General features: G+C 43.3%; 1 protein-coding gene across 1 annotated transcript in view; it reads right to left on the reverse strand.

The window, feature by feature from the left end:
- Positions 1-7,086: 7,086 nt before the first annotated feature.
- The window catches only part of foxo6b (forkhead box O6 b), a 39,408-nt gene continuing 24,905 nt past the window's right edge, over positions 7,087-21,589 (reverse strand). The window contains exon 2 of the mRNA XM_003455221.4: positions 7,087-11,201. Coding sequence (XP_003455269.2) covers positions 9,504-11,201 — 1,698 coding nt within the window. The 3' untranslated portion in view covers positions 7,087-9,503. The remainder of the gene's footprint in view (positions 11,202-21,589) is intronic.

Here is a 21,589-nt window from a genome sequence, read left to right on the forward strand (position 1 = left end):
TGGATATAGTCATGTGTACGTCTGTGTGTGCTGCACAGTATGGAGATGCAGATGCAGTCGGTCCCTCGGTGGGAAAGCTTCCGCTGGGACAGACACAGCTGTGGCACGGCATCAGGTTGCTAACGAGCCTTATCGCACAGGCCCTAGACTGTGCACACACACACACGCACACACGCACACACACACACACACACAGAGGGAGTCGTGCACAAATTCACTTTCAGCCACAAAACCGAGGTCAGAGGTGTTAAAGTGTCCCACTCTAAGAAATACATGCAAATATTTCCTCCATTGTTCTTTCACTATATGATTGCATCTGCAACTTCAATGAATTATTTTTTATTGTCATCTCAGTTGTATACGAGTGTATACATCAACACTGAGTGAGATGAGAAACAAGTGAATATTTAAATTATTATCTTACTGCGATTTCATAGTTCATAGACTGACTTCTTTGTGCAAATTGTATCTCTCTTCAAGGATAAAGAGATCCCCCCCCAATGTGTTAGGTTTATAAGGTTTAGTTTATAACTTTGATGAAGCAGTGAACTCTCGACTCATTTAAAAGTTTGTCAATAACCTAAACACTCATGTCTAATAGCTATTACATACTAACAGCTGCTATGTAACCCTTTGTTTCCAAATCTGGAAACAATGGCTTGTATTTATAGTGCAACTCTTGTCACAGCTAAAACTGAGGGCAAAAAGGACAAAAACAAATGTTATAAACTAGCTCTACAGCATGCTGGTGTGGAGGTTAGCACCACTGAAGATCCTGGGTTTGTATTCACCATCTGGCCAAGTTAAGGATCCTACAGTAATACAGAGAAAACACTAACACTCAGATGCCCCCAAACCTCTCTGAATACCATGTCTTTTGTTTCTTGTTTCTGGACTTCTTCCAGTCTATCTATAACTACAGTTAAATGCAAACTCCCACTCTTTCCCATCCACAGGAAGTTTTCGTACTTGCTCCATTATTCCATCTTCTCCTTCTCTCCACTAGAAACTGTTGAAGGTAAATGGACTGGTTCTTATATAGCGCTCTTTCTACTCAATCTTGAGCACTAGGGGAAGCCAGGAATAGAACCACCAACCTTCCGATCGATCAGTAGATGACCTGCTCTACCGCCTGAGCTACAGCCACCCCTACCTACCCTACCCACCCACCCAAGGTACTGAGCTCATGAAAAAAAGCTTAGATCCACCTGTTTTTTGATGCCAAGCAGATTTAGGAGAGTTGGACAGGACTGGTATCTGCTCCTTTGTGAAAGGATGAACAGACGGAGCACTACCAGAGACCTACAAAGTGACCTCGAGCAGGCACTGGTGTTAATGTCTCTGACCAATCAGAAATAAATAGCATGAGGGTGTCCTGAGGGTCAAACGCCCTCTAGTGAATCCAGTGCTCACTGGCCTAGTACCATGGAGCCCCATTAGCATTTTCTATAGTACACCTGAATTGGCAGGTCTACCACTGGAACCCTGGGCTCTTCACACCTTGACCACATGTCATGCATGTGAAAGTGTCTGAAGAACCGCGGAGAACATTATGGTGCCTGTAACATTTTTCAACATGCCCTGTCTGTAGGTGGATCAGTGATGTCTACGGAGACACATCCATGGAGAGACAAGTAGACCTCTACAGTCTAGGCAACAGCAGAGTGACTGCTGTTAGGTATTAGGATGAAATCCTTCGACCTGAGTTTGGACAGAAAAGCATCTGGACTTCTTTAAGTTTCTTGAAGACTTTTCATCTGAGAAGCTTCTAAGTTCTAAGAGCGACTGGTGGAGAGTCCCAGATTTTAAGCCCTATGGGCGTGTCCCTAAGCGGTCCTGGACCCCGTATTGATCCTCTGCCTAATCACAAATGGGTGTGGGTCACAATCAGCCAAAGCTTCAGGTCAACCCGTTTGGAGACTTTGCCCCACCCTATCGACCATCTTTGAACAGTGGCAGTGGCTTACAACACCAACTGTCTGTCATCTGTAATCCAGTTTTCAGATCCCTTCCCAGACACCTTAAAGTCCACTCACATCCTGGGTCATCTGTTCTCAGTAAGTCACATGATAGGGTGGGGCTAGGTATTCATTCAGTGGTGCTGGTTTCAGTCATTGTGCAAATGTCCTGTTTATAAGGTTGGAAACCTGCAGTCAGCTGAGACTGAAGAAGTCACCTGATGATGATGATGATGAAACGTTTCTCCCACTGAAAACGTCCAGATGAACAGCTTTTTGAGATTTACTTACCTGGATGACTGAGCATGCATCATGATGTCTGACAGTGGGTTCACCTGAAACCTTGAAACTTTGGAAAGCTTGGAAAGGAAAATACCAACATAAGCAAAAACCACATTTTACTGTATATCAGCCTGTAACTATATTTTTCAGTCCTTTAAATTTGGAGATTTTATGATAAGAGTCTACAGCAGGGGTGTCCAAAGTCCGGCCCGCGGTCCATTTTTAATTGGCCCTCAAGTAATTTTATAAATAGAATAGAAAATGGCCCGCACTTCAACTTTTGCTTGAGTGTATTGCACTTCTTAGTTTTAACACCAGGGGGCGCTACTGTTGATCAAGGCAGTTGCTCCACCAAAAAGGACAATCACAGAAGAAATTTACCCCAAGTTACCAAACATGGCAGAACCAAAGAGGCCAAAGGTAGAAAGTGAGTGCAGAAAATTTCAGACACGGTGGGAGAGTGAATATTTCTTCAAAGAATTCAAGGGGACGTGTGTCTGTTTGATCTGCACTGAAACTGTGGCAGTTATGAAAGAGTATAATGTACGACGTCATTATGAAACCAAACATCAGGCCTATGCATCCTACACTGGTGCTGAGCCAGAGCAGAAATTAAAGCAAAGGGTAGCTCTCCTGCGGGGTCAGCAACAGTATTTTTTTCGTGCTCAAATTGTCCAGGAAAAGGCTCCAATAGCAGCTATGAGGTCGCCCAACTCATCGCAAGACATGGCGAGCCTTTTTCAGATGAGACCTCATAAAACGCTGCCTCGTTAAAGTCACCGAAATAACGTGCCCGGAAAAAGTGCAGGACTTCAACAACGTCAGCATGTCCAGAAATACAGTTGTGCCACACACTGAAGACTGTCAGCCAACTTTAAACTGCAACTGTCTGATAAAGCTGTGCTTTTGATTTTTACTCCATCACATGCGATGAGAGCACCGATGCCACAGACGCCGCACAGCTGCTAATGTTTTGCGGGGAGTGGACGAGAGCACGAGCGCTTTAGGTGAGTAAAAATATATTCCACAGTACCCGTGTGTTAATATGCATGCATGTGCAGGTACACATGCTTCAAATATCAATAATGCGCATCAATTCTGTCACTACCCTGCTTTTCCGCACCACTTTCTTATATGCGTTTTTCTTGTTAACACACAGAGTACACACCGCTGTGCACAGCGCACGCACACGCAAAGTCAGCTGATCTCATCTGATGCAGATTTGCTCCTTGATCAAGTGACATTTGTCCGGATTTTTGGCACGAGTGGCGTCGGATCAGCACCGCAGCTGGATGGGCCGATTTACATACCCAGCGCAGCTGATACTCACCAGAATAATTTACTAAAATTATATGCACTCCTGTTATTAAGTCCAGTTCAGTCTGTTAATGTTGATAACCGTTTCAAACGAACGTTAATAGGTGTGTTGCTAAGCCTAAGAACTTAAATAACAAGCTTGAAATGTACCCGTCCCATTTTCCCCTTTATTGTTTTTTCTCTGTGCTGTAAATCTTCTGTCCAAGAGGAAATCTGCTGCTGTTCTGAGAATGAGCTACCAAAGCTTAAAGATCCATTTATGGAAAGCTGTGATGAAGGCAGTTTTGTCTTTAATTATATTCAACAATATAACACATTTGACCACTTTTAAGTGATTTTTCTAACTTTAATACACTACAGTTAAGGTTATATACCTAATTTCTAGTAAGTGGCCCCGCCCCTCCTATATTTTTATGTATGTGGCCCTCAGTGAAAAAAGTTTGGACACCCCTGGTCTACAGTATGAGGATTAACTTCTTTTTGGAGCCTGCCAAGTGGCAAAAAGCAGAACTGCAGTTTTTGCCACTTGTTGGCTTCAACACTAGAATCAAAAGTTATTCTCCTACAGAGGGCTGAATTCTTAGATACCCCAAAAATCAAACTGAAAAAATTAGCAGATTAAAATTGGCAGATTAGTCCATTTTACTGAAATTTCTTTCAAGCAATTCCCAGAGGTATTCTGTAGTTTGCATGGTCTGACAATGGGTCCAAGGATTGTCTGCAAAGGTTCTCAATTATCCAGGTCATCAGGAGCTTGGAAAGAAAAGCATCTGGATGTTTCCACTGTGTGCGTTGCCTTTTGGACTATTTTAACTAATTACCTGACTAATGTTAAGGCTGTATTATGTGGTAAAACCACGGTTTTTGTACTCTGCACTAGAAATCATAGAAACATGGTGTACAACTAGACAGTTATTCTGTCTTACTGGTGTTCCAGCCATGTCCTTTTGGGAGGAAACCCGTAGACCTGATCATCAGCTGGCCTGGGAAACACTCGATGTTTCTCAGATAAGCTTTTGGAGGTGGCACGAGGGAGGCTTAGGCTGCTGCCCCCGCTACCCGTCTTCAGATAAGTGAAAGAAATTTTCACTTTCACTGAAGTTTTTGTCATCAATTTTCAAACAGCGTGCATCATTAATAATGCATGGCAGAATGCAACGCACTTTTTAGTTGCGTTTTTTGGTTTTATTGATGTTAATTTGTCATATTTTAATATCACGTGAACATCTTTTGTAGTAACATGTTTTCATATTATATTTGTGCCTTGAGGAAACTGTTGTGATATATAAATAAAGTTCAATTGAAATGAAATTAAGAATTTGTGCTTCAGGTCTGTTACATTGTTGTCTGTGCGTTTCACCGATACAGTTTTTAAAGGGAACTTGCTAACCAAGTTAGTGAGCTTTAGCTAATAAATTAGAACTTTCTTTCAGCACTCTAAGGTCATTTCTGGCTCCAAAAAACCCAAAAAGCTAATTTTGTAACTTCAAAGCAAGGAATCCAAAACTACACAGCAAATCCAGCATGTCCAAATTAACACTATCAGATTTGATTTCAACACTATTAAAGTGTCTATATGGGTCCACACCAGAGAGTGTTATTTTAACTCTTTTTGGAGAGTTGGTCAGTTAACTCTGATTCAGTGTTAAACACCAAATCTGTCTGGAGTTGATAATTTAACACTTACTAATGCTAACTAGGTGTTAAGAGTTTATATATTAACTCTCAAAGAGTATTTTAGTTTAACTACATAAGAGTTATCTTCTAATTAATTCTAAAAAGTGAAAATTCTAGAAATTCCTTTGGAAATAAACATTAAAAGATGCAATGGTTTTTGAAAAACATTTATTCTGAACTGTGCACCACAATTTCAAAACATTTTCTGAAAGATGTAACAATGTACATGTTCTCGCTTTCATTAGAATTTTGTTTATCAAAAAGTCTGACATAGGTGAGCTGGTAAATGCAAATAAATAACAGCATTCTCATCACTTATTTCTTCAATACAATATGCATGTCCTTCATTCATCACTTTGTGGAACTTCAACGCACTTCTGCTCTCCCCCATATTCCACCTTCATATTCACGGCATATTCTGTGTGGAGATTGATTAAAAATCGATTAAAAATTAGTTGACACTAATTAATTGTACAAATAATCCGGTAATCAATTGCAGCACAGTAGAAAAAGGAATCATTTTTGAGCCATTACTTGTGTAAAGTATTTTCCCAAAAGACAAGCACACAGACAGCAGGTAATACCGAACCAAATTTAAAACCTCAACCTTTTTCATTTTTACCTAAACCGTGTGCACAAAACTCTGGAGGGCTCTAAATGCTAACATAGAACCCAGTCAGGACATATAGAGAAAAAAACGAGCAAACAGCAGCTACTGCTGTTTGCTCGTTTTGTTTTGTTTTTATAGGAGATCGTTTTCAGGCTTCAAGTAGCACCATTATACCAACATTTCACATTCTAGACATTGTTTTAGGTGTATTTAAGTTGACCAAAAATTTGACTGAAAATTCACATGCAAGCTTTTTTCAAGGCTGTAGTATTTGCCCGCAAACAATACCTTTCAGCTAGCTAAAACAGAATATCATGCTATCACCGAGCAACATGGCTAATGCCTTTCACACAGCTTTGTCTCAGCTCCAAAGAGCCACAGAAGTAAAAGATAATAATAATAAGTGAAACAATCTTTGAAAAAATGACTTACCAAGCATGGAAAACAACTCAGAAATATGTAGAGCAAAATGTTCTTAAACGGCTTCACTTAAGCTTGGATCAGAATCCGTGGTGCTGGGGGCGGAGTCTGTGAATTTACTCTATTAGTGTCATAGCCCCTCTAGGAGTTCGGAGTTAAGAGCTCAAGAGTTAATGTTTCCATTGTAACACCTCCAGATTTGACATAGAAACACTCATTTTTAACACTCGGTTTTAACTACTATAATATTACACCTCAGAGTTACATTAAAGGAATGTGACTCTACTAAGAGTAAAATTAACTCTACTTTTGCAAGAAGACTACTAACACCAATACATTTAACACTTTTGAATTTGCTGTGTAGTGGGTGTCATCACAGTGGCCCATTTATACATTCACTTTCATTTATACACTTTCACTATAACATTTTTGACTATTTGGATCAATCAGAGTCAAAAGAAGTTCCTTATTTTTGTCAGCTCGTTTTATTGAAAACAAAATGATCACCTAGAAAAACCTCAAAAATACTGTATTATTTATAGCATATTATAATTTTTGTTATCTTTGCATAATTATTTGTTGACTTGATAATATTAATATTACATTATTAGTATTAATATTGTTAATATTCACAGTTAGTCACTGAAATTTGATTTTCCTATATGAGTTCTGTTGGCATCATCAACAATCTTCAGCCAGTGAATTACCCTTGATCTTATATGACTTTATATTTTATTGTCATAATCTTGGAAAAGCATGAACACAAACTAGAACAAAATATGTAAAACTACAGTCCAATCGAATCACAGAGGCAAAAAAACAAAAAGGTTTTGTTTGTATTTGTTTTTTTATTTTACAGTCACCAGAAGAGCAGATACATCATTTTAGAAAAGAAATTGATATTTGCAAAAAAAATTATAATACAATTTTGTCAATATAGATTATGTACATAATGAAATGTCGTCAAACTGAAATAGCTTTCTACTTCTTTGTTATCAAGGAAACAGAGAAGTGAGGGGTCTGGTCCTCCGTAGACCCAGCTCCCTAACCAATAAATATAAACTGTATATATTATCTGGTGCACTCAGCCAGGCATAGACAATACCAGGGCAAGTTATTTCTCAATAATATTCCCTTAATCAGTTCTTGTACATCACTGTGATACACGCTCGCACACCCACGAGAAGCTTGACACAATTGCACACAGGCCAGAGAACAAATTACAGTTGAATTACAACAATGGGCTATCTTAACTCATGAAAAGGAATGAAAAAATCAAAAGAATTGTGCATGGAAATACCCGTCATTGTCCTTGATCACGAGGGAGAAGTGGCTTTCTGGTCAAAGCTCGCTGGAGCTAGCTGAGCAGCACTTGACATTTGGCCTGATTGAAACAGCCAATTCCAAGCTGGCAAATCTCTTACAGTCTTAGAGATCCTACCTTCTCATTCAGCTCTTTTCCTCCCTCTTAGCATCTCTTGATATCCGTCTGCCTTCCTTCCCTCTCTTGTCCCTATTCTCTCTATCTTCAAGGGGACAGTTGCCAGAACGAGGGCTGGCAATTGCCACCCTTTGCCTGTTTTCCCCACTGTGAACAAAGAAAATAAAATGCACACAAAAGCTCCTATCCACGTTGTACCGAAACAGGACAGACAACTGCACGATCACAGAACAAGCACAAGAAAAGACAACAGCAAAGTAAAGCTATGGCCAGGATGGGGTGGGGAGTCTTGTAAAGGGGATTCTTGAAGGACATTACGAGCATACCGCTTCCCAGCCGCTCTACCTCGTCGCTGGGTACCACCTCTCAAAATACGCCCTGCTTGTGCTTTGTGGGAGGTGGAGAGAATTATGACTTTGTGCCAATGAGCGAATACACACACTTGCATAAATCATCCATCTTGTTTGGCGGTTAATTACTCTTGTTTACCCTCCGAGTAACCTCGGGTTGGGGCGGCGCGATAGGAGGGAGCCTGGGAAGAAGAGATAGCACCAAATAGTAATCTGCTGACGGTGTTCATCAGTGAGCAATTCACAGGAGTAAAAGCACATAGTGGGCTTGAACCTGGGTGTTAGTGAATTACACAAGGTTACCTGGGGTCTGAGGACAGCAGCTCCATCAACATGCCGGCCTGACCACACTTGCTCGCTAAGCTATTCTCGGGTCAGTCGGTGAAGGTGCCACGCCGAGGCGATGAGGCACAGGCCAATCAGAGAGCCCCTCAGGATGCACAGCAGGCCGTGATCGTTGCTTATTTCATTATGGAGAAAGCTACATAAATCCACTAAATGGAGAGGAAGAGACACAGAGGGAATATCTGCATTTCTTCTCTCCTATCATCTCCCCTCAATGCCACCCCACCCCCACCCTCAAAAATCACCCATTTCAATCCCTCCCCCATTTAGTGCAGAGTGAGTTTAATCATCACTTTTGCCAAAACACATTAAGCCAATGTGTCCAGAGTTGAAGAGAGAGGGGGAGGTTGAAAAACTACAGAGTGGCGCATTAGATTTGCAATAGTGATGCATCACTCTGGCATTACTTTGGAGATTAAAGAAGGGACGTTGCATTTCAGTGCTGAGCGTTGCCTAATGGACGCCTGTCCTCCTGTGCCGAGCCTGAAACGAAACACAGTTGTCCACCTGGAGAAGACGAGTCACAATCACCCTGGACTTCCCTTTTCTATACCTGCAAATTCCCTCTTCTTCTAAAAACCTTTTTTCTTTAAACTTCAAAGCCTTCCCTTGACTTTTAACCCCCAGTTTGAGAGCACCTCCACACTGAAGACATTTATGCAGCTGTTTGATCATGTTCTCAAGTCAAGAACAACGCCTCCTTTAATACTGTAAAGTGGATTGCATACATTAAAGTTAAGCCAACACACAACATGACTTTGCCTGGTCTCTGTGTTACTGCAGTTGTATGTAGAGATGGATATAAAGTGCTTGGAAGCTTAGGGACAGGCAGAATGAGCTTGGGAATAGAGAATAAAAATATATTTTAAAAAATGAAAGGGTTGCTTTAGCACTGTGCTAACTGGGGGCAGGTTCAATATGGAGACGGAAGGCTTTTAAGTAAGAGAAAGAGCACAACATCGGAGTGTGGGGAGTCCCCAGAAAACAAAATGATGATACAGAATCACAGTCAGTCAGTCAGTCCAAGGCTACAGCCAAACAGCAGCCCAGCCCAGGGAATGAGCTTTCTGGTCACGAGTCTGTATGTACCCCTGGGCGTAAGTTCACCCTGGCACCCAGCTCTGGTTGCTGTGTGAAGGTGGGGGGCATGCAAAAGCCCCTAGACTCATGCCCATCCCCATCCCCACTCCCTGGGATAGAGAACCGTCAAAGTTGAAGTCCATGTTTTCTGTATCCATAAAATCATTGAGCAGGATAGAGTCCACATCACAGTCTAGACTATTAGGGACATTCTCCATCTCCAAGTCAGCAGCCATTCTACTCTGGGAGTTTTGAGGTTGGTAACCAGCATTCCCTGACTGGTGACTGTTGGGGTAGAACCCGTGCCAGGAGTCAGTCATACCCTGATGGTGAGCTCCAGGGTAAGGCTGGTGACGAGGGTGAGGTGCGCATGCCAGGCGGCAGGGGTCCTGGGGAACATCCATGACGCCGGCAGGGTTCGGGGGCAGGGAAGTGGATGTTGGGAGGTGGGGACGGGGTCCATAGTGGTTAGAGGTCTTGAGACTGTAGGGCTGCAGGATGTCAGTGCTCACTCTTGGGGAAAGAGCCTGATGGTGAGGCCCGCTATGCATAGGGTTATGAGGGTTGTGGGGATTGTGGTTGTGCATGTGACTCTGCGTGGAGTGAGGGTTGTGATCATGGCTAGGATTTACTTTACCGTGATTGTGATCATGACTCGAACCGTAGTCGTGAGCCGGGTGTGGCTTGTGACTGTGTGCGTAGTCGAGGCAGGCTTGGTGTTTGTGACCCTGATTGTGGTTCTGATGGTGAGTTGTGTTCTGGTCATGGTCATTGTGTAGACTTGCATTGCGAGCATGCTCTTGGCTGTGGTTCTGATTGTGGCTGCGATTCTGATTGTGGTTGTGCTGGCTGTGAATGCCATTGGTTCCCTGTGTCATTAATGTGTGTGGTTCCCGTCCTTGGCTCAGGACTGTGTCTTTGTTGCAATATCGAGGACCTCCAGTGAGTAAACTCTGCAGGGCATTGTTCTCTGAATAGCCCCTCACTGGGCGCTGGAAGCTGACTGGCTTGTTCTCCTGGATGGTCTCCATGGGAGTGTGGTGGCGTAGCATGCCCATAGAAGGCTGTCCATACATTGGCGCACAATAGGAGCCCTCTGCCTTGGGTCCAGGCACATAGGGATAACCATTGCATTTAATTTGTGGTGGCTGGGGGTAGCCACTCTCATCTAGACTGATAGCCCCAGTCAGGTCAGTCAGCTGAGGCAACTCCACCGTGGGACAGTGGCCTCCAGTGCCCAAGGCTGGGGAACGCGTGCTAGTGGGGCTTGGGTATATTCTTGGGGAAGCTGAACTGGAAAGTCCACCCTCCTCTGGTTCATCAGCCTCAGCCTCAGCTAGGATTGGAGATAGGCAGCCGCTCAATGTGGAGCCAGAAGATGACGTGCGGGAATGGAGGTCTGTCCAAGTATCATACTCCTCTCCACCTATGCCCACACCTCCTTTCGCCGCTGGACTGCCGTGCTCTGGGGAGCCTTGCATCGCTGGTCCAGCTCCCTGACCTTGTCCTCGTTGGAGCCCCATGGCCCCTGCTCTCTTCCGGCTGATGCGACCCTTCGTCTTCAGGTAGCGAGTGCCATTGTCTATAGATGCACGTCGCCTTGGTCCCTTTCCCATCTTCCCGCCTTCTGGGTTGAGCATCCACCAGGAACTCTTCCCCGTCCCTTCATTTTGCACCCGGATGAAGCGACTGTGCAGCGACAGATTGTGCCTGATAGAATTCTGCAACAAGAAAGAAAAATAGGAGAAAGGAAGAGACAGAGAGAGAAGAAAATTGATAAATGTTAACACCCGAGGGAACATTTAGGGTTAAATAATCATTTCTTGAGAAAACAAAGTCATTTCGAATTATGGCTAAACTATGGAGGCAGCACTGCAAGTGCGAGAAAAGATGGATAAAGAAAAAGCAGATGGAGGGGTGAGCAAAGAGGGCAGGGAAAGTGAAGGGCCAATCAATATCTCCCTTGACCTGCCTCTCCTCTCCACACGCGCTCAGTGAGTCATAATATGGACATGGGTGCAGCCTCTACATCAAACCATCACCAAGGTTACAGAAATGAATCACACAAGGCAACCCAATCACAGACAGCCCATATCGATTGCAGGGCCTCCAAATATGAAAGCCTGAGATCCAGCCAGAGAAGAAGAGGGGGGAGGAGGGGGATTTGGCACGAGAAGCTGTGGAAGAGCACCAGAATAAAAAAAGAAGCACTACTACAGAGGCCTGGAATAAGTTACAGTGGAAGTAAATGGGAGGACGGGAGGGACGTGCTCATCTGACCTCTTTTAAAAATCATGGCACAATTAGCACGACCGTAGGTGACCACGGCAGATAGCTTTATAATGAAGTCCTTCTGTAAGTCGCTTTGAAATGGAGACGGATGTAGCGACTGTGGGTGGGTGTGGAGCGCTGTGGGGTGGTGGGGGGGAGTATGCGATAAGCCTCTCCAGACCCCTGTTTAAGTGTCTGAGTGACGGCTGTATAGTTAATCCAGAGCTCTGCAGCAGCATTTGAAACTGGTGCCAACCTGGAGTGAGTTGATGAGATCTAAGCCTGCCTGAAGGAGAGCTTAGCAGGGATACACATCATCTCAGCTGGCCAAGTTAGGCTAAGTACAGCATGTTCATCCAAATCTTTCCGGCTTGTGTCATTATTCACACTCTTTCCAGTTTTCCTCGCCATTCTGCCCTCTCTTTCTTCCCTTTGGTTTTTTGGTCTTTTGGGAGCAACAATTCCTCCAAATATCTACCCCAATGCCCGCAATCACACACTTTTCTTTTTCCTCTCTGGAGATATCTATCTATTTCTGCCTTGTTTATTACCTGCACATAGCTCACAATCTCTGTCTCCTGATATCTCGAGCCATTCTCTATCTTCATTCACTCCCCGTCCCCTGTCCAATTTTCCTGCTCTCAGCCCCATTCATCTCCCTATCTGTGTCCCAGCCTCTCTAGATCCCGACATTGCTCATTTTCGCTCTCTCTCTTATTCTCTCTCTATCTGTCCTCCCATCATCTCGCAAAACTTCAGCTACCACCTCTCCTCTGTCATTCATCCATTCAGTCATTTATTCATACATGCAAATATCAACCAGAAACAAACCTAAGGTGCAAACCCCTGTTAAATATTTCAGTGCTGTCTATAGAATCAGCATATGTATCCCTCTCACTCACACACACACACACACACACACACACACACACACACACACACACACAGAGTTAACTGGCTGCAAATTGGACAGCACATTATGAAAAGCAAGCATCCAGAGGTGCAGGTAATGGGTTTCTCACAAAATGTTTACAGGAAGAATTTATGTGGGTTTGGGATCAGTCTTGTATCCCACCTACTGCTGTTTTCATTCATGCAGAAGAGCCCACCCAGCCCCACGGTGTGACTCCTAACAGGTAATGTTTACCTATCCTCCACTCAAATCACGCTGCCTTGACTAGACTCTCTTCACAGATGTGGAAATTGGCTACGAGAGCTGTATTTATGGTTTTTTCCTGTTGTTTCAAAGTGTCCTCTCCAAAACACCAGGTCAACAAAATTGCACAAGCTCAACATTTACCAAAGAAATAGAGCGACTGCACTCCTGCGCTGCAGCTCGCTATGGAGAGCAGACTTAATCAAAGCCAAATTGAACGATGACACCATGTGAAAGAGGCCACCAGTGGAGGCGACCCGCATCAGGTGATCTGAGAGCGGCACCCTGACAGGTTCCTCCGCAACGTGACGGCTCCGGCTGAGCGTAGCCATGGCAACAGAGTAAACCAAAAGAGGCGTAGTGAAGAGAGGGGAGGTGATGGTAAGGAGGAGAAGTGGGGGGAGGAGGCTGATGCTGTTTGATGCTGCAGGCAACTCCAAACAGCCTTTTATCTGAGTCTGTCAGATTCCTGCTCTAATCCACCAGGGAGGCTCAATCACTAGTAGTCCCAACGCCTCACTACCTGTACCAAGCTGTGATTAGCGTGTGCGTGTGTGTGTGTGTGCGTGCGTGCGTGTGTGTGTGCGTGTGTGTGCGTGTGCGTGTGTGTGTGTAGTGGGGGGAGGGGCTTCTGTACACCTACAAGAGCAACAATTATGCTACAACAGCAGTCTGCTGTTGCTGTCCCTGCTTTTATAATGTGTATCTTCATGTGGCTGCTTAAATATAATGATTCCTGATTGTCAGCCATTCTGAAACAATAACTGCACAAAGACTTAAATGAATTATCCTGAAATTAAGACTTATTTAAACTTACTTGAGCTTCTTCCACTGCACCACACTGCCTGCATTTTCAAGTTTAGACTTGAGACTTTTTTGTGTAATTCATCAAATGAAACCTCAAATAAAGAAGTGTGTATGTTCAGTTCATCAATAATTGCACACAGGATAATAGATAATAAAGTATCATGTTGACCTTTTGAAACAAAACTCATTTTTTTGATATTCAATCATCAGTGTATTAGTTGCACTGAGCTAAAACTAATGCTGTCCTGTAAATTATTTCCCCTAATGTGCAGCGGTGGTCTAATGGTAAGGTGATAATTCAGCCGTATCATCACTCTGGAGTCTGCAGTCTGTTACGCTGTTGAAACGTGCGGCACTGACAGGTATTTATGTTTAAATCAGTGTGAGCTAAGTAACTGAAGGACTTTTCTCAGCAGCATTTTGCAGGTAAAGGTGAATTTCCCTTTGATCTTTATAAAGTTTTAACAGAAACTATCTTCATAAAAGGATGGTCTCATCCCACAAATCAGAACAATTTGTTTTTTAGCATGGTGTCAATTTAATTTAACTTTATTTATACAGCACCAAATCTCCTCAAGGCGCTTTGTATTGTAAGGCAGACCCTACGGTAATACATACAGAGACAAACCCAACAATCACTTTGGCTACAGTGGGTCCAAGAGACTATAACACCTCTCCTTCAACAAAAAAAGTACTGAAACTACTTGACTCCAAAGGCTTCTGTCTCTGTGGGAGTAGCTGTCCAACGTGTTTAATGTCAGAAAATGTCTTTGATCACACTACACTGGGACTTTGGACAGTCTGCAGGTTATAATGGTAATCACAGCTATATAGCTGGAGTGAAATCCTCAAGCGTAGCCTTTGGCTAGAATAAAAAATAAGTAAAAATAGATTCCCAGGCTTATGTAGGCCATAGCTGTGTTTATATTAAGCTGCCAATAAGACTGATCTGACGTGGAGGAGCCCGCTCCCTTTGCTCTCTGTCTCTGCCTTTCTGCTAATGCTGACGGAGATGGACTGCTGAGAGAGAACAATAACTGAATCTGTCCTCATATCCACCCTGCTCCTCTACAGGGAATCCACTGCACTGTATCCAACTTCACAGCTGTATATTATACGTAAATACTGAGTGAGTCTGACCCTGGCACTTCTTTCACTGAGTCAGGGAATAGTCAGTCCAGTTGTTAGCTAATGGTCCATAGACACACAAATCTGTGCTTACACAGATTTCCTGTTGTTTCCCCCTTAAAAACACACTGGGCTACAGTTCCAAACTAGGACACTGGAAGGACAAGTACTCATATTTCTCTCTGTGAGATTAAATTACAGAAAAGATATCAAATAGAATCGGAAAAAATCTTAGTTCAAACTTCACATACGCAGCATTTCAAAGTGAAAACATTAACATGAGGGGAACATGTGCTACAGATCAGAGGACAGAGATATGTTAGTGAGAGACGCTGCATCAGACTTGTTTCCATTAGTGTTTTGAAAAGTCTCGCCTATGATTTCTGTGACTGTTGTATTTAAGACGGGACGATTATAAACGACAGACAGAGCTGAAGCAGAAGAAACTAATATGGCCTACCTTTGCTTCACAGTGCAAACCAAGCTTTTACAGTGCGTTTCCCATAATGCAACAGTAGCATCGTTCATCAAAAGCTGACCTACAGAGGACATTATACATCTGTTTAAACAGGCTGATCAGTGCATCCCATTCTGAACAAATCAAACTGTAACTTTCGCAGTGAGCATGCAGACGATGTCATCCCTGCAGTCTGTTTAAGTCTAGTGCAATACATCAGATGATGCTCTCAGACTGCAGTAGGTCATGTCATCCTGCTGCTGTTTTGTCTGCTCTGCACCTGCATTTTTTTCCTGCAAATAGCATTTTGAATGCTTAGAAAGCATGCGTCCTCTTCAGCTGCATGCCGACATACTCCCTTTCAGAAAAGCAATAACAGAGCAATGGCTAATTTTCTTGATTATTATTATTTTCAACCCCCTTGTCCTTTTTCATTCTGGGTGAGCTAGCTAACACTAATTACATGTATTGCAAATTATCCAGTTTGTGTTGCGTAGCAACGCAAATGACTCAACCCATTCTGCTCTTTTCCCTCATGTTGCCTTTCTAATATTTCTATCAATGAAGCTATACGTGCGTATAGAGAAAAGCCTTGTATGTTAGCTCTGTGGAACAGAAAGTACCAGCACGCAAAGAGCAAACACAGTTTCCACATATTTAAACATCTCGTTGCACTTTAGCTCTGTCCGTGCTTTAGATCTGTTATTAAAAGCCATCCCACCAGCATTTGTGGTTTTGTGGCACATTAAGTGAGGCCTCTCAGCATTACTGACATTCAAATGGATGGAGACTCCTTCATTAAACTGCATTGTTTTTTGATGATGAACAGCCGTCAGAGACAAAGCTGTCCCTAATTTACAGTTCTGATTTGTAAAGTAAAAAAAGCTGGTGATGTGGACAGACTCTCCACCTTTCTATTGGATCTTTATATTTTATATATATTGTTTTAAATGAAACTTAACATAAAAACGTGTTAATATGGTCCAAGAAAGTCAGGAAAAGATGCCAGAAGAACAGAAGAGAGCAAAATGAGAAGCAAAGTGATGCAATACATCTGTAAGACACGCAGCCGATTTGTGTCTCTTTTCTCACTCGGTCTTGCTCATAAGTTGGAGCGAGGGAAACCTTTTACATGTCTGCTCCCCAGGGCCTGTTATTTCATTATCTGGCTACAATTGTTATTATTATCTTCAGTCTACTGTAATTTCTTTATTTTTCCTCTTCTCATTTTCTGCTCTTGTGTCGTCCTTTTCTTCGTTTGTCCTCTCTGTGAAGCGCTGCTGCGTTTTGTAAAGGTGCTATAAATTGAGCTCGGCCAAATCAACAACAACATTAGATGCCACACATGTAAACACCACCATACGTACGGTGTTTCACAACTCGTTCGCCTCGCCGTGCGTGGGCACAGACTCGCACAAGCCGCCCCCACCCACCCCACTCTAAACTGGCAATCAAACTTAATCCCTCTCCAGCCTGAGTAATCCCTAACAATCCAAGGCTAATCCTGGTTAATTCTGGGCACTCCTCAGCTGGGTTTCACCCTGAAACCACAGAGACAGGGTGGGGATTGGTCGGATCATGGCGACTGAGGGTGGGCACACCATTGATAGACATAATTGGTCAGACGGTTACTGGGACTCGAGAAAAACAAGCACAGGTTTTCGCGGGTCTTCCAAATACATCCGGATTGACCCCGTGCTATTTGTCGCTGCTCCTGGTAGAAAACATGTTTTTCTCCAGGGCCCACGTTAGCGTCTCCCTGCTAATAAAAGTCCGTGCTGGTTATTCGCGTGCTACTGAAACATGAGCCGTGTGATTTAAACAAACACAAGTACCACAGGCAGCACATACAGTATGAGCCATTCCTCTGCTATAAAAGGCTTCTGAGAAGTCATTAGCCTCTATTCAATCATCTCTACCTACCGAAGCTCCTAGCTCAATTCGTCTTAGTGGCTATTGATCCTGATTCCATAATGAAGCACTTAAGACGCCTTGATCAAGCTGCTCCTTAATCTAGCGTTAAGGAGATTGAGACCTTTTCACCCCGTGTCTCAGACAGACTTATTACTTTGGCACACGGGTACAGTGGCAGCCTCAGGTTGGTCTCTTTTAAGCCCCGTTGGTGCAGAATAGGCAGCGCGAGCACTTTTACTCTCTGCCATTTTGAAATCTGTCAATATTCCCAAAGCCAAGAGTGTTAATGAAGCAATGTGTCACTGACAGGGGACGGATGCTTTGTTAAAGACAAGGAGGCCTTTGGTGTTTGCAGGCTTGACCGTGTGACTTTCAGTAGGTGTACGCGTGACAGCAAAGAGGAAACTGATTTACCGTCAGCTGCGGCGAGACGAGGGAACACGGGCGAGTCCAGCTCCTGGACGTTTTACCTCTCCGTCCTCGCAGGACAGAACGCCTCTTGAAGAGGATTCAACAGAATGTCATGCAGTGGATTTGATAGTCCACACGTTTTAAGAAGCCCACCTCTAATTTATAATGCATTCCACAGCGCATTGAAGCAGACTGTTGCATTTTACATTTCATGCAGTGTCCCATTAGATGTGGTCCAGCAGTGGATTGTTCTACGCGCCGTGTTGAAAAGTAGCGGGACTAGGCAAAGCCGTTTGCTCAACCATTATTTATTAATCCATTTCACACAGCCAGGAGTCATTATGCACGGTCCTGTCAATGGGTATCTCTCTATGCCGCGCATTTATTTGATAATAAGCAGGAGTGGGGGAGAAGATAAAAGCACTGACTGCGTTCATTGTGAAGCGTTTTCTGCAGGCGGGGAGACTTAAATGAGAGCAGCCAGGATCTGTGTAGGAATGGGTCTTGTGTGCTAAGCCTGTCTGGAGGCAATCGATGGAAATTAGTCAACGCTAAAGATTCACTTCCTGTGACTGATGTCACGGGCTGTGCTTGTCTCTTTGAAGGGAAATAAAGAAGTGGGAGGCTGAGGGATTAATGGGGTTGGAGAAGGTGTGAGCAAGCTGAGTTTGGGTGGGAGCTAAGCTGGTGAAAGAGATGCCATTCTTCTCTCTCTTTTCTTGACTGCAGGAAAATAATAGGTCAGAGAAACCACTGTAACTTTAACGTTTAAGACAACGCGTAGTTGTGTACAAGCAGCACAGAGCAATGAGCTAGAATGCAGATTAGTGCATGAGAAACACGCAATCATTGAAGGGTAGCATAAAGAACCACCTCGTTTAAAGTAGACAACATTTTTGGTGCAAACCAAACCAAACAATTAAGAAAGGTTTTAATACAGGAGCTTGAAACAAAGCAAGCTTTGGCTTCATTTATACACGTCTGTCTCATCTGGCATGTTCTTTGGGTCACGATGTGAGCAGCTCATCAAACAAGAATCCCCCTCTTTAGGTGCTCAGGATGCATTACTGTGTTTACACTGCTAGCAGCAGTTTCAGATGGTCCTGTTGTGGCTGTGACAATTGGATCAGAGTTAGTGTGTCCTGCAGTTGTGCTGAGACTGCCTCCTGAAAGGTGCACCAGTTAGCTTCTTCTCAAAGTGCAGCCGAGGGACTAGAGCCAGTCCTCGGGCGACAGAAGGCCTTTCACTCCCCCTCACTCCCTGTGGAGCTCCACAAGCTCTAGAGGGGTCCGGTAGGGGGTGGGGTATACTGGGAGAGAAGGGACCAACCTGAGAAAAGGTAGACAAGAAAAGAGCCTGAGGGACTGGGGGCGGACAGCAAGCCCAATTCCCAGCGAAGAGGCCTCTAATTGGAGCTGCCGGCCTGCCGAGGCTCTCCCTCTGCAGAAGGACATAAGGAGCCAAGTGAAGGCGGAGAGCCCGGGGGCGAGGGGAGAGGGCAGATAAAAATAGAGCAGGCAGATTAACGAGCATCTGAAAGCGGGGCAGGGGATCAGAAAATCCTCCCTGCGTGCCAGAGATGCCCAGTCCATGGGCCAGAGCCAGCTCTGTAAAGACTGATGGACTTCCTGTTGGCCGTCCTTACATCACAGAGAGCAAAACCAGCATGTTCTGCTACTTACATTTAAATAAAGCACTGTAGGAGTAATCTTTCTGCTCTAAAATGCTCTTATTTTGATAGTTTAGATGTCGTTTAAGGAAAGCTATCTCACCTCTGCAGCATTTACATGTTTATACTGATCACTTTTTAAATGTTTGTATTTTGGGGGAATCACTTGCAAAGTGTCAAATACATGTGATTGAATCCTTTTCTGGTTTCATTATCCTAAAGTTACATTACCTTGCAGATTTCATGGAGTTTTGCTTGTGACAAAAATGAGGAAAAAATGATACAAACAATGAAAATGCCCCACATCATAGTAACAAGAGCATATCACCTAAACCGCTGACTCCTCCCCCCGAGAGCTTTCACACACCAGGTGTAACATCGTGACGCCTACGAGAGTCAAAGGAGGAGCTGATAAACAGGACTGATCACACCTGCAATCAGGTCTCAGGAGAGCAGCGCCCATCTCAGCACTCAGCACATGAACTGATCCATGCTGATACACCGGCAGGCTGAGTGAGAAAAAGGCTAGATTGACTTGAAGAAACAAAGATGGAGGACACGCTTTCACAGCCTTTCATCCAGAATAGTGTGGAAAAGACAACATTGTAGCCTTGAATAACAAACTCATGAAGAAGAGGTGATGAGCTTTGGAGACGTACAGTTCAATTACAGGTTAGTTTGATTCAATCCAAAGTGCCACTGAAAAGCCACTTAATCGTGACCATGAGTATTAAATATTTTATACTGAATATTCATTATTTCTTTGAAAAAACGAAGGTGTTGTTGAATATTCAGAGCCCAAGAACCTTTGCTCCCAAACTGCTGCTTGAATCAAGTATAACACAACATTTACTGCTTCACCAACATCACCAGCTCCATGATAACGGCCAGTTGCCATTTTGTTGCACTTCTTCCTATTCAGTCAGATGTGTGTTGATGTTAGCTTTATTATATTACACTTGACAATGACGTACGAGTCCCGGTAACAGTGTTAGTGCATCCAGAAGCAGTTGTGCTGTATAAAGATATCTCTTTATAAAACAACAAGTGTAACAAATAAATATAGTACTCTGGTATGAGACGGTGTAAGAGTTTAAACTCCGGTGATGTCCGTAAGCCCCGAGCATTATATCGAGAACCATCCTTTATGTGCAGTCTGGGCTTTCTGTACATGAGAAGGCCTGTCCACATCAGCAGGCGAGGTGAGAGAGAAAATAGCTAAGAAAAATTGTTTTGTGTACCTGATCAACAAATAAATTAGAATTAGACCGTAAATAACAGCTTTGTAACAGTGATGACACTACGAGACCAAATCACCTGAAATCACACACTCAGTTCAGTCCCAGCAGTGCTCCACTGCATCATCAGTAAACAGGCCGATGTTCATACTTTAATACAGGCTGGATCAATGAGTGCACACAACAGCTCTCCTCCAGCCACAGGGAAACTCGTGCATTTATAGTTACATTTAACATGAAGCATTATACAGCCTCCTGTGACGTACAACATGTTTGTTGTTTGTGTGTTAATTTATTTCATGTAAACAATACACAAAGTTCAATTAGCAAAGAACACTTCAATATGACTTCACCTGTTCTGATTCAGCTACATATTGAAAAGGAATGCTTATTTAATCCCGCCCCTTCGCCATAAGTTAGCGGTTTGTTGCTTCTGTGCTGCTGGTCTAGTGACCTAAAAACTGCAGTTTGTTTGTTGTTTTTTAAACCTTCCAGTAGCTGAAAGCTAACCGAACAGTTGGTGAGAACAGAAGAATGAAACAATGAAAAGATCCATATTGTAGTCATGCATGTGTTCATGGAGTATTATTATATGACTGAAGTATGAAATATTCTGCTTCTTTTCACATCAGCAAACAGCCAATATGATCATGTAGATGTGTACATGCTGATTCCTTAGTGAGTACATTTGCATGAATTGTAATAACTCCATTATTCTATATAATAACAATAAATAATAAAATAAATATATATATATAATAAAGAGTAGTGATAAGTACCTGACAGTAGAGTTTGATTCAGTTATTCCTTTACATACAGATTCAAACCCAGCAGATAAGACCTGATCATTTTCTCCCAGATAACCATTTTCCAGTTCACACTGTCACACTCTCCAGTGAGCACGTCTCCTGTCAGACACACTCTGTGGAAATATTTCAATTTTAAAGGGGGAAAAAATCACACTAAAACATGTGGGACATGTGTTGACTGAAAGAATAACCAGATCAAGGTTATTCATTTCTCCTTCGTGGCAGGAAATTGAAGAGACGCGGGGAAA

Source organism: Oreochromis niloticus, linkage group LG22 (genome assembly GCF_001858045.2).
Source record: "Oreochromis niloticus isolate F11D_XX linkage group LG22, O_niloticus_UMD_NMBU, whole genome shotgun sequence".
In the NCBI taxonomy this organism is placed as follows: Eukaryota; Metazoa; Chordata; class Actinopteri; order Cichliformes; family Cichlidae; genus Oreochromis; species Oreochromis niloticus.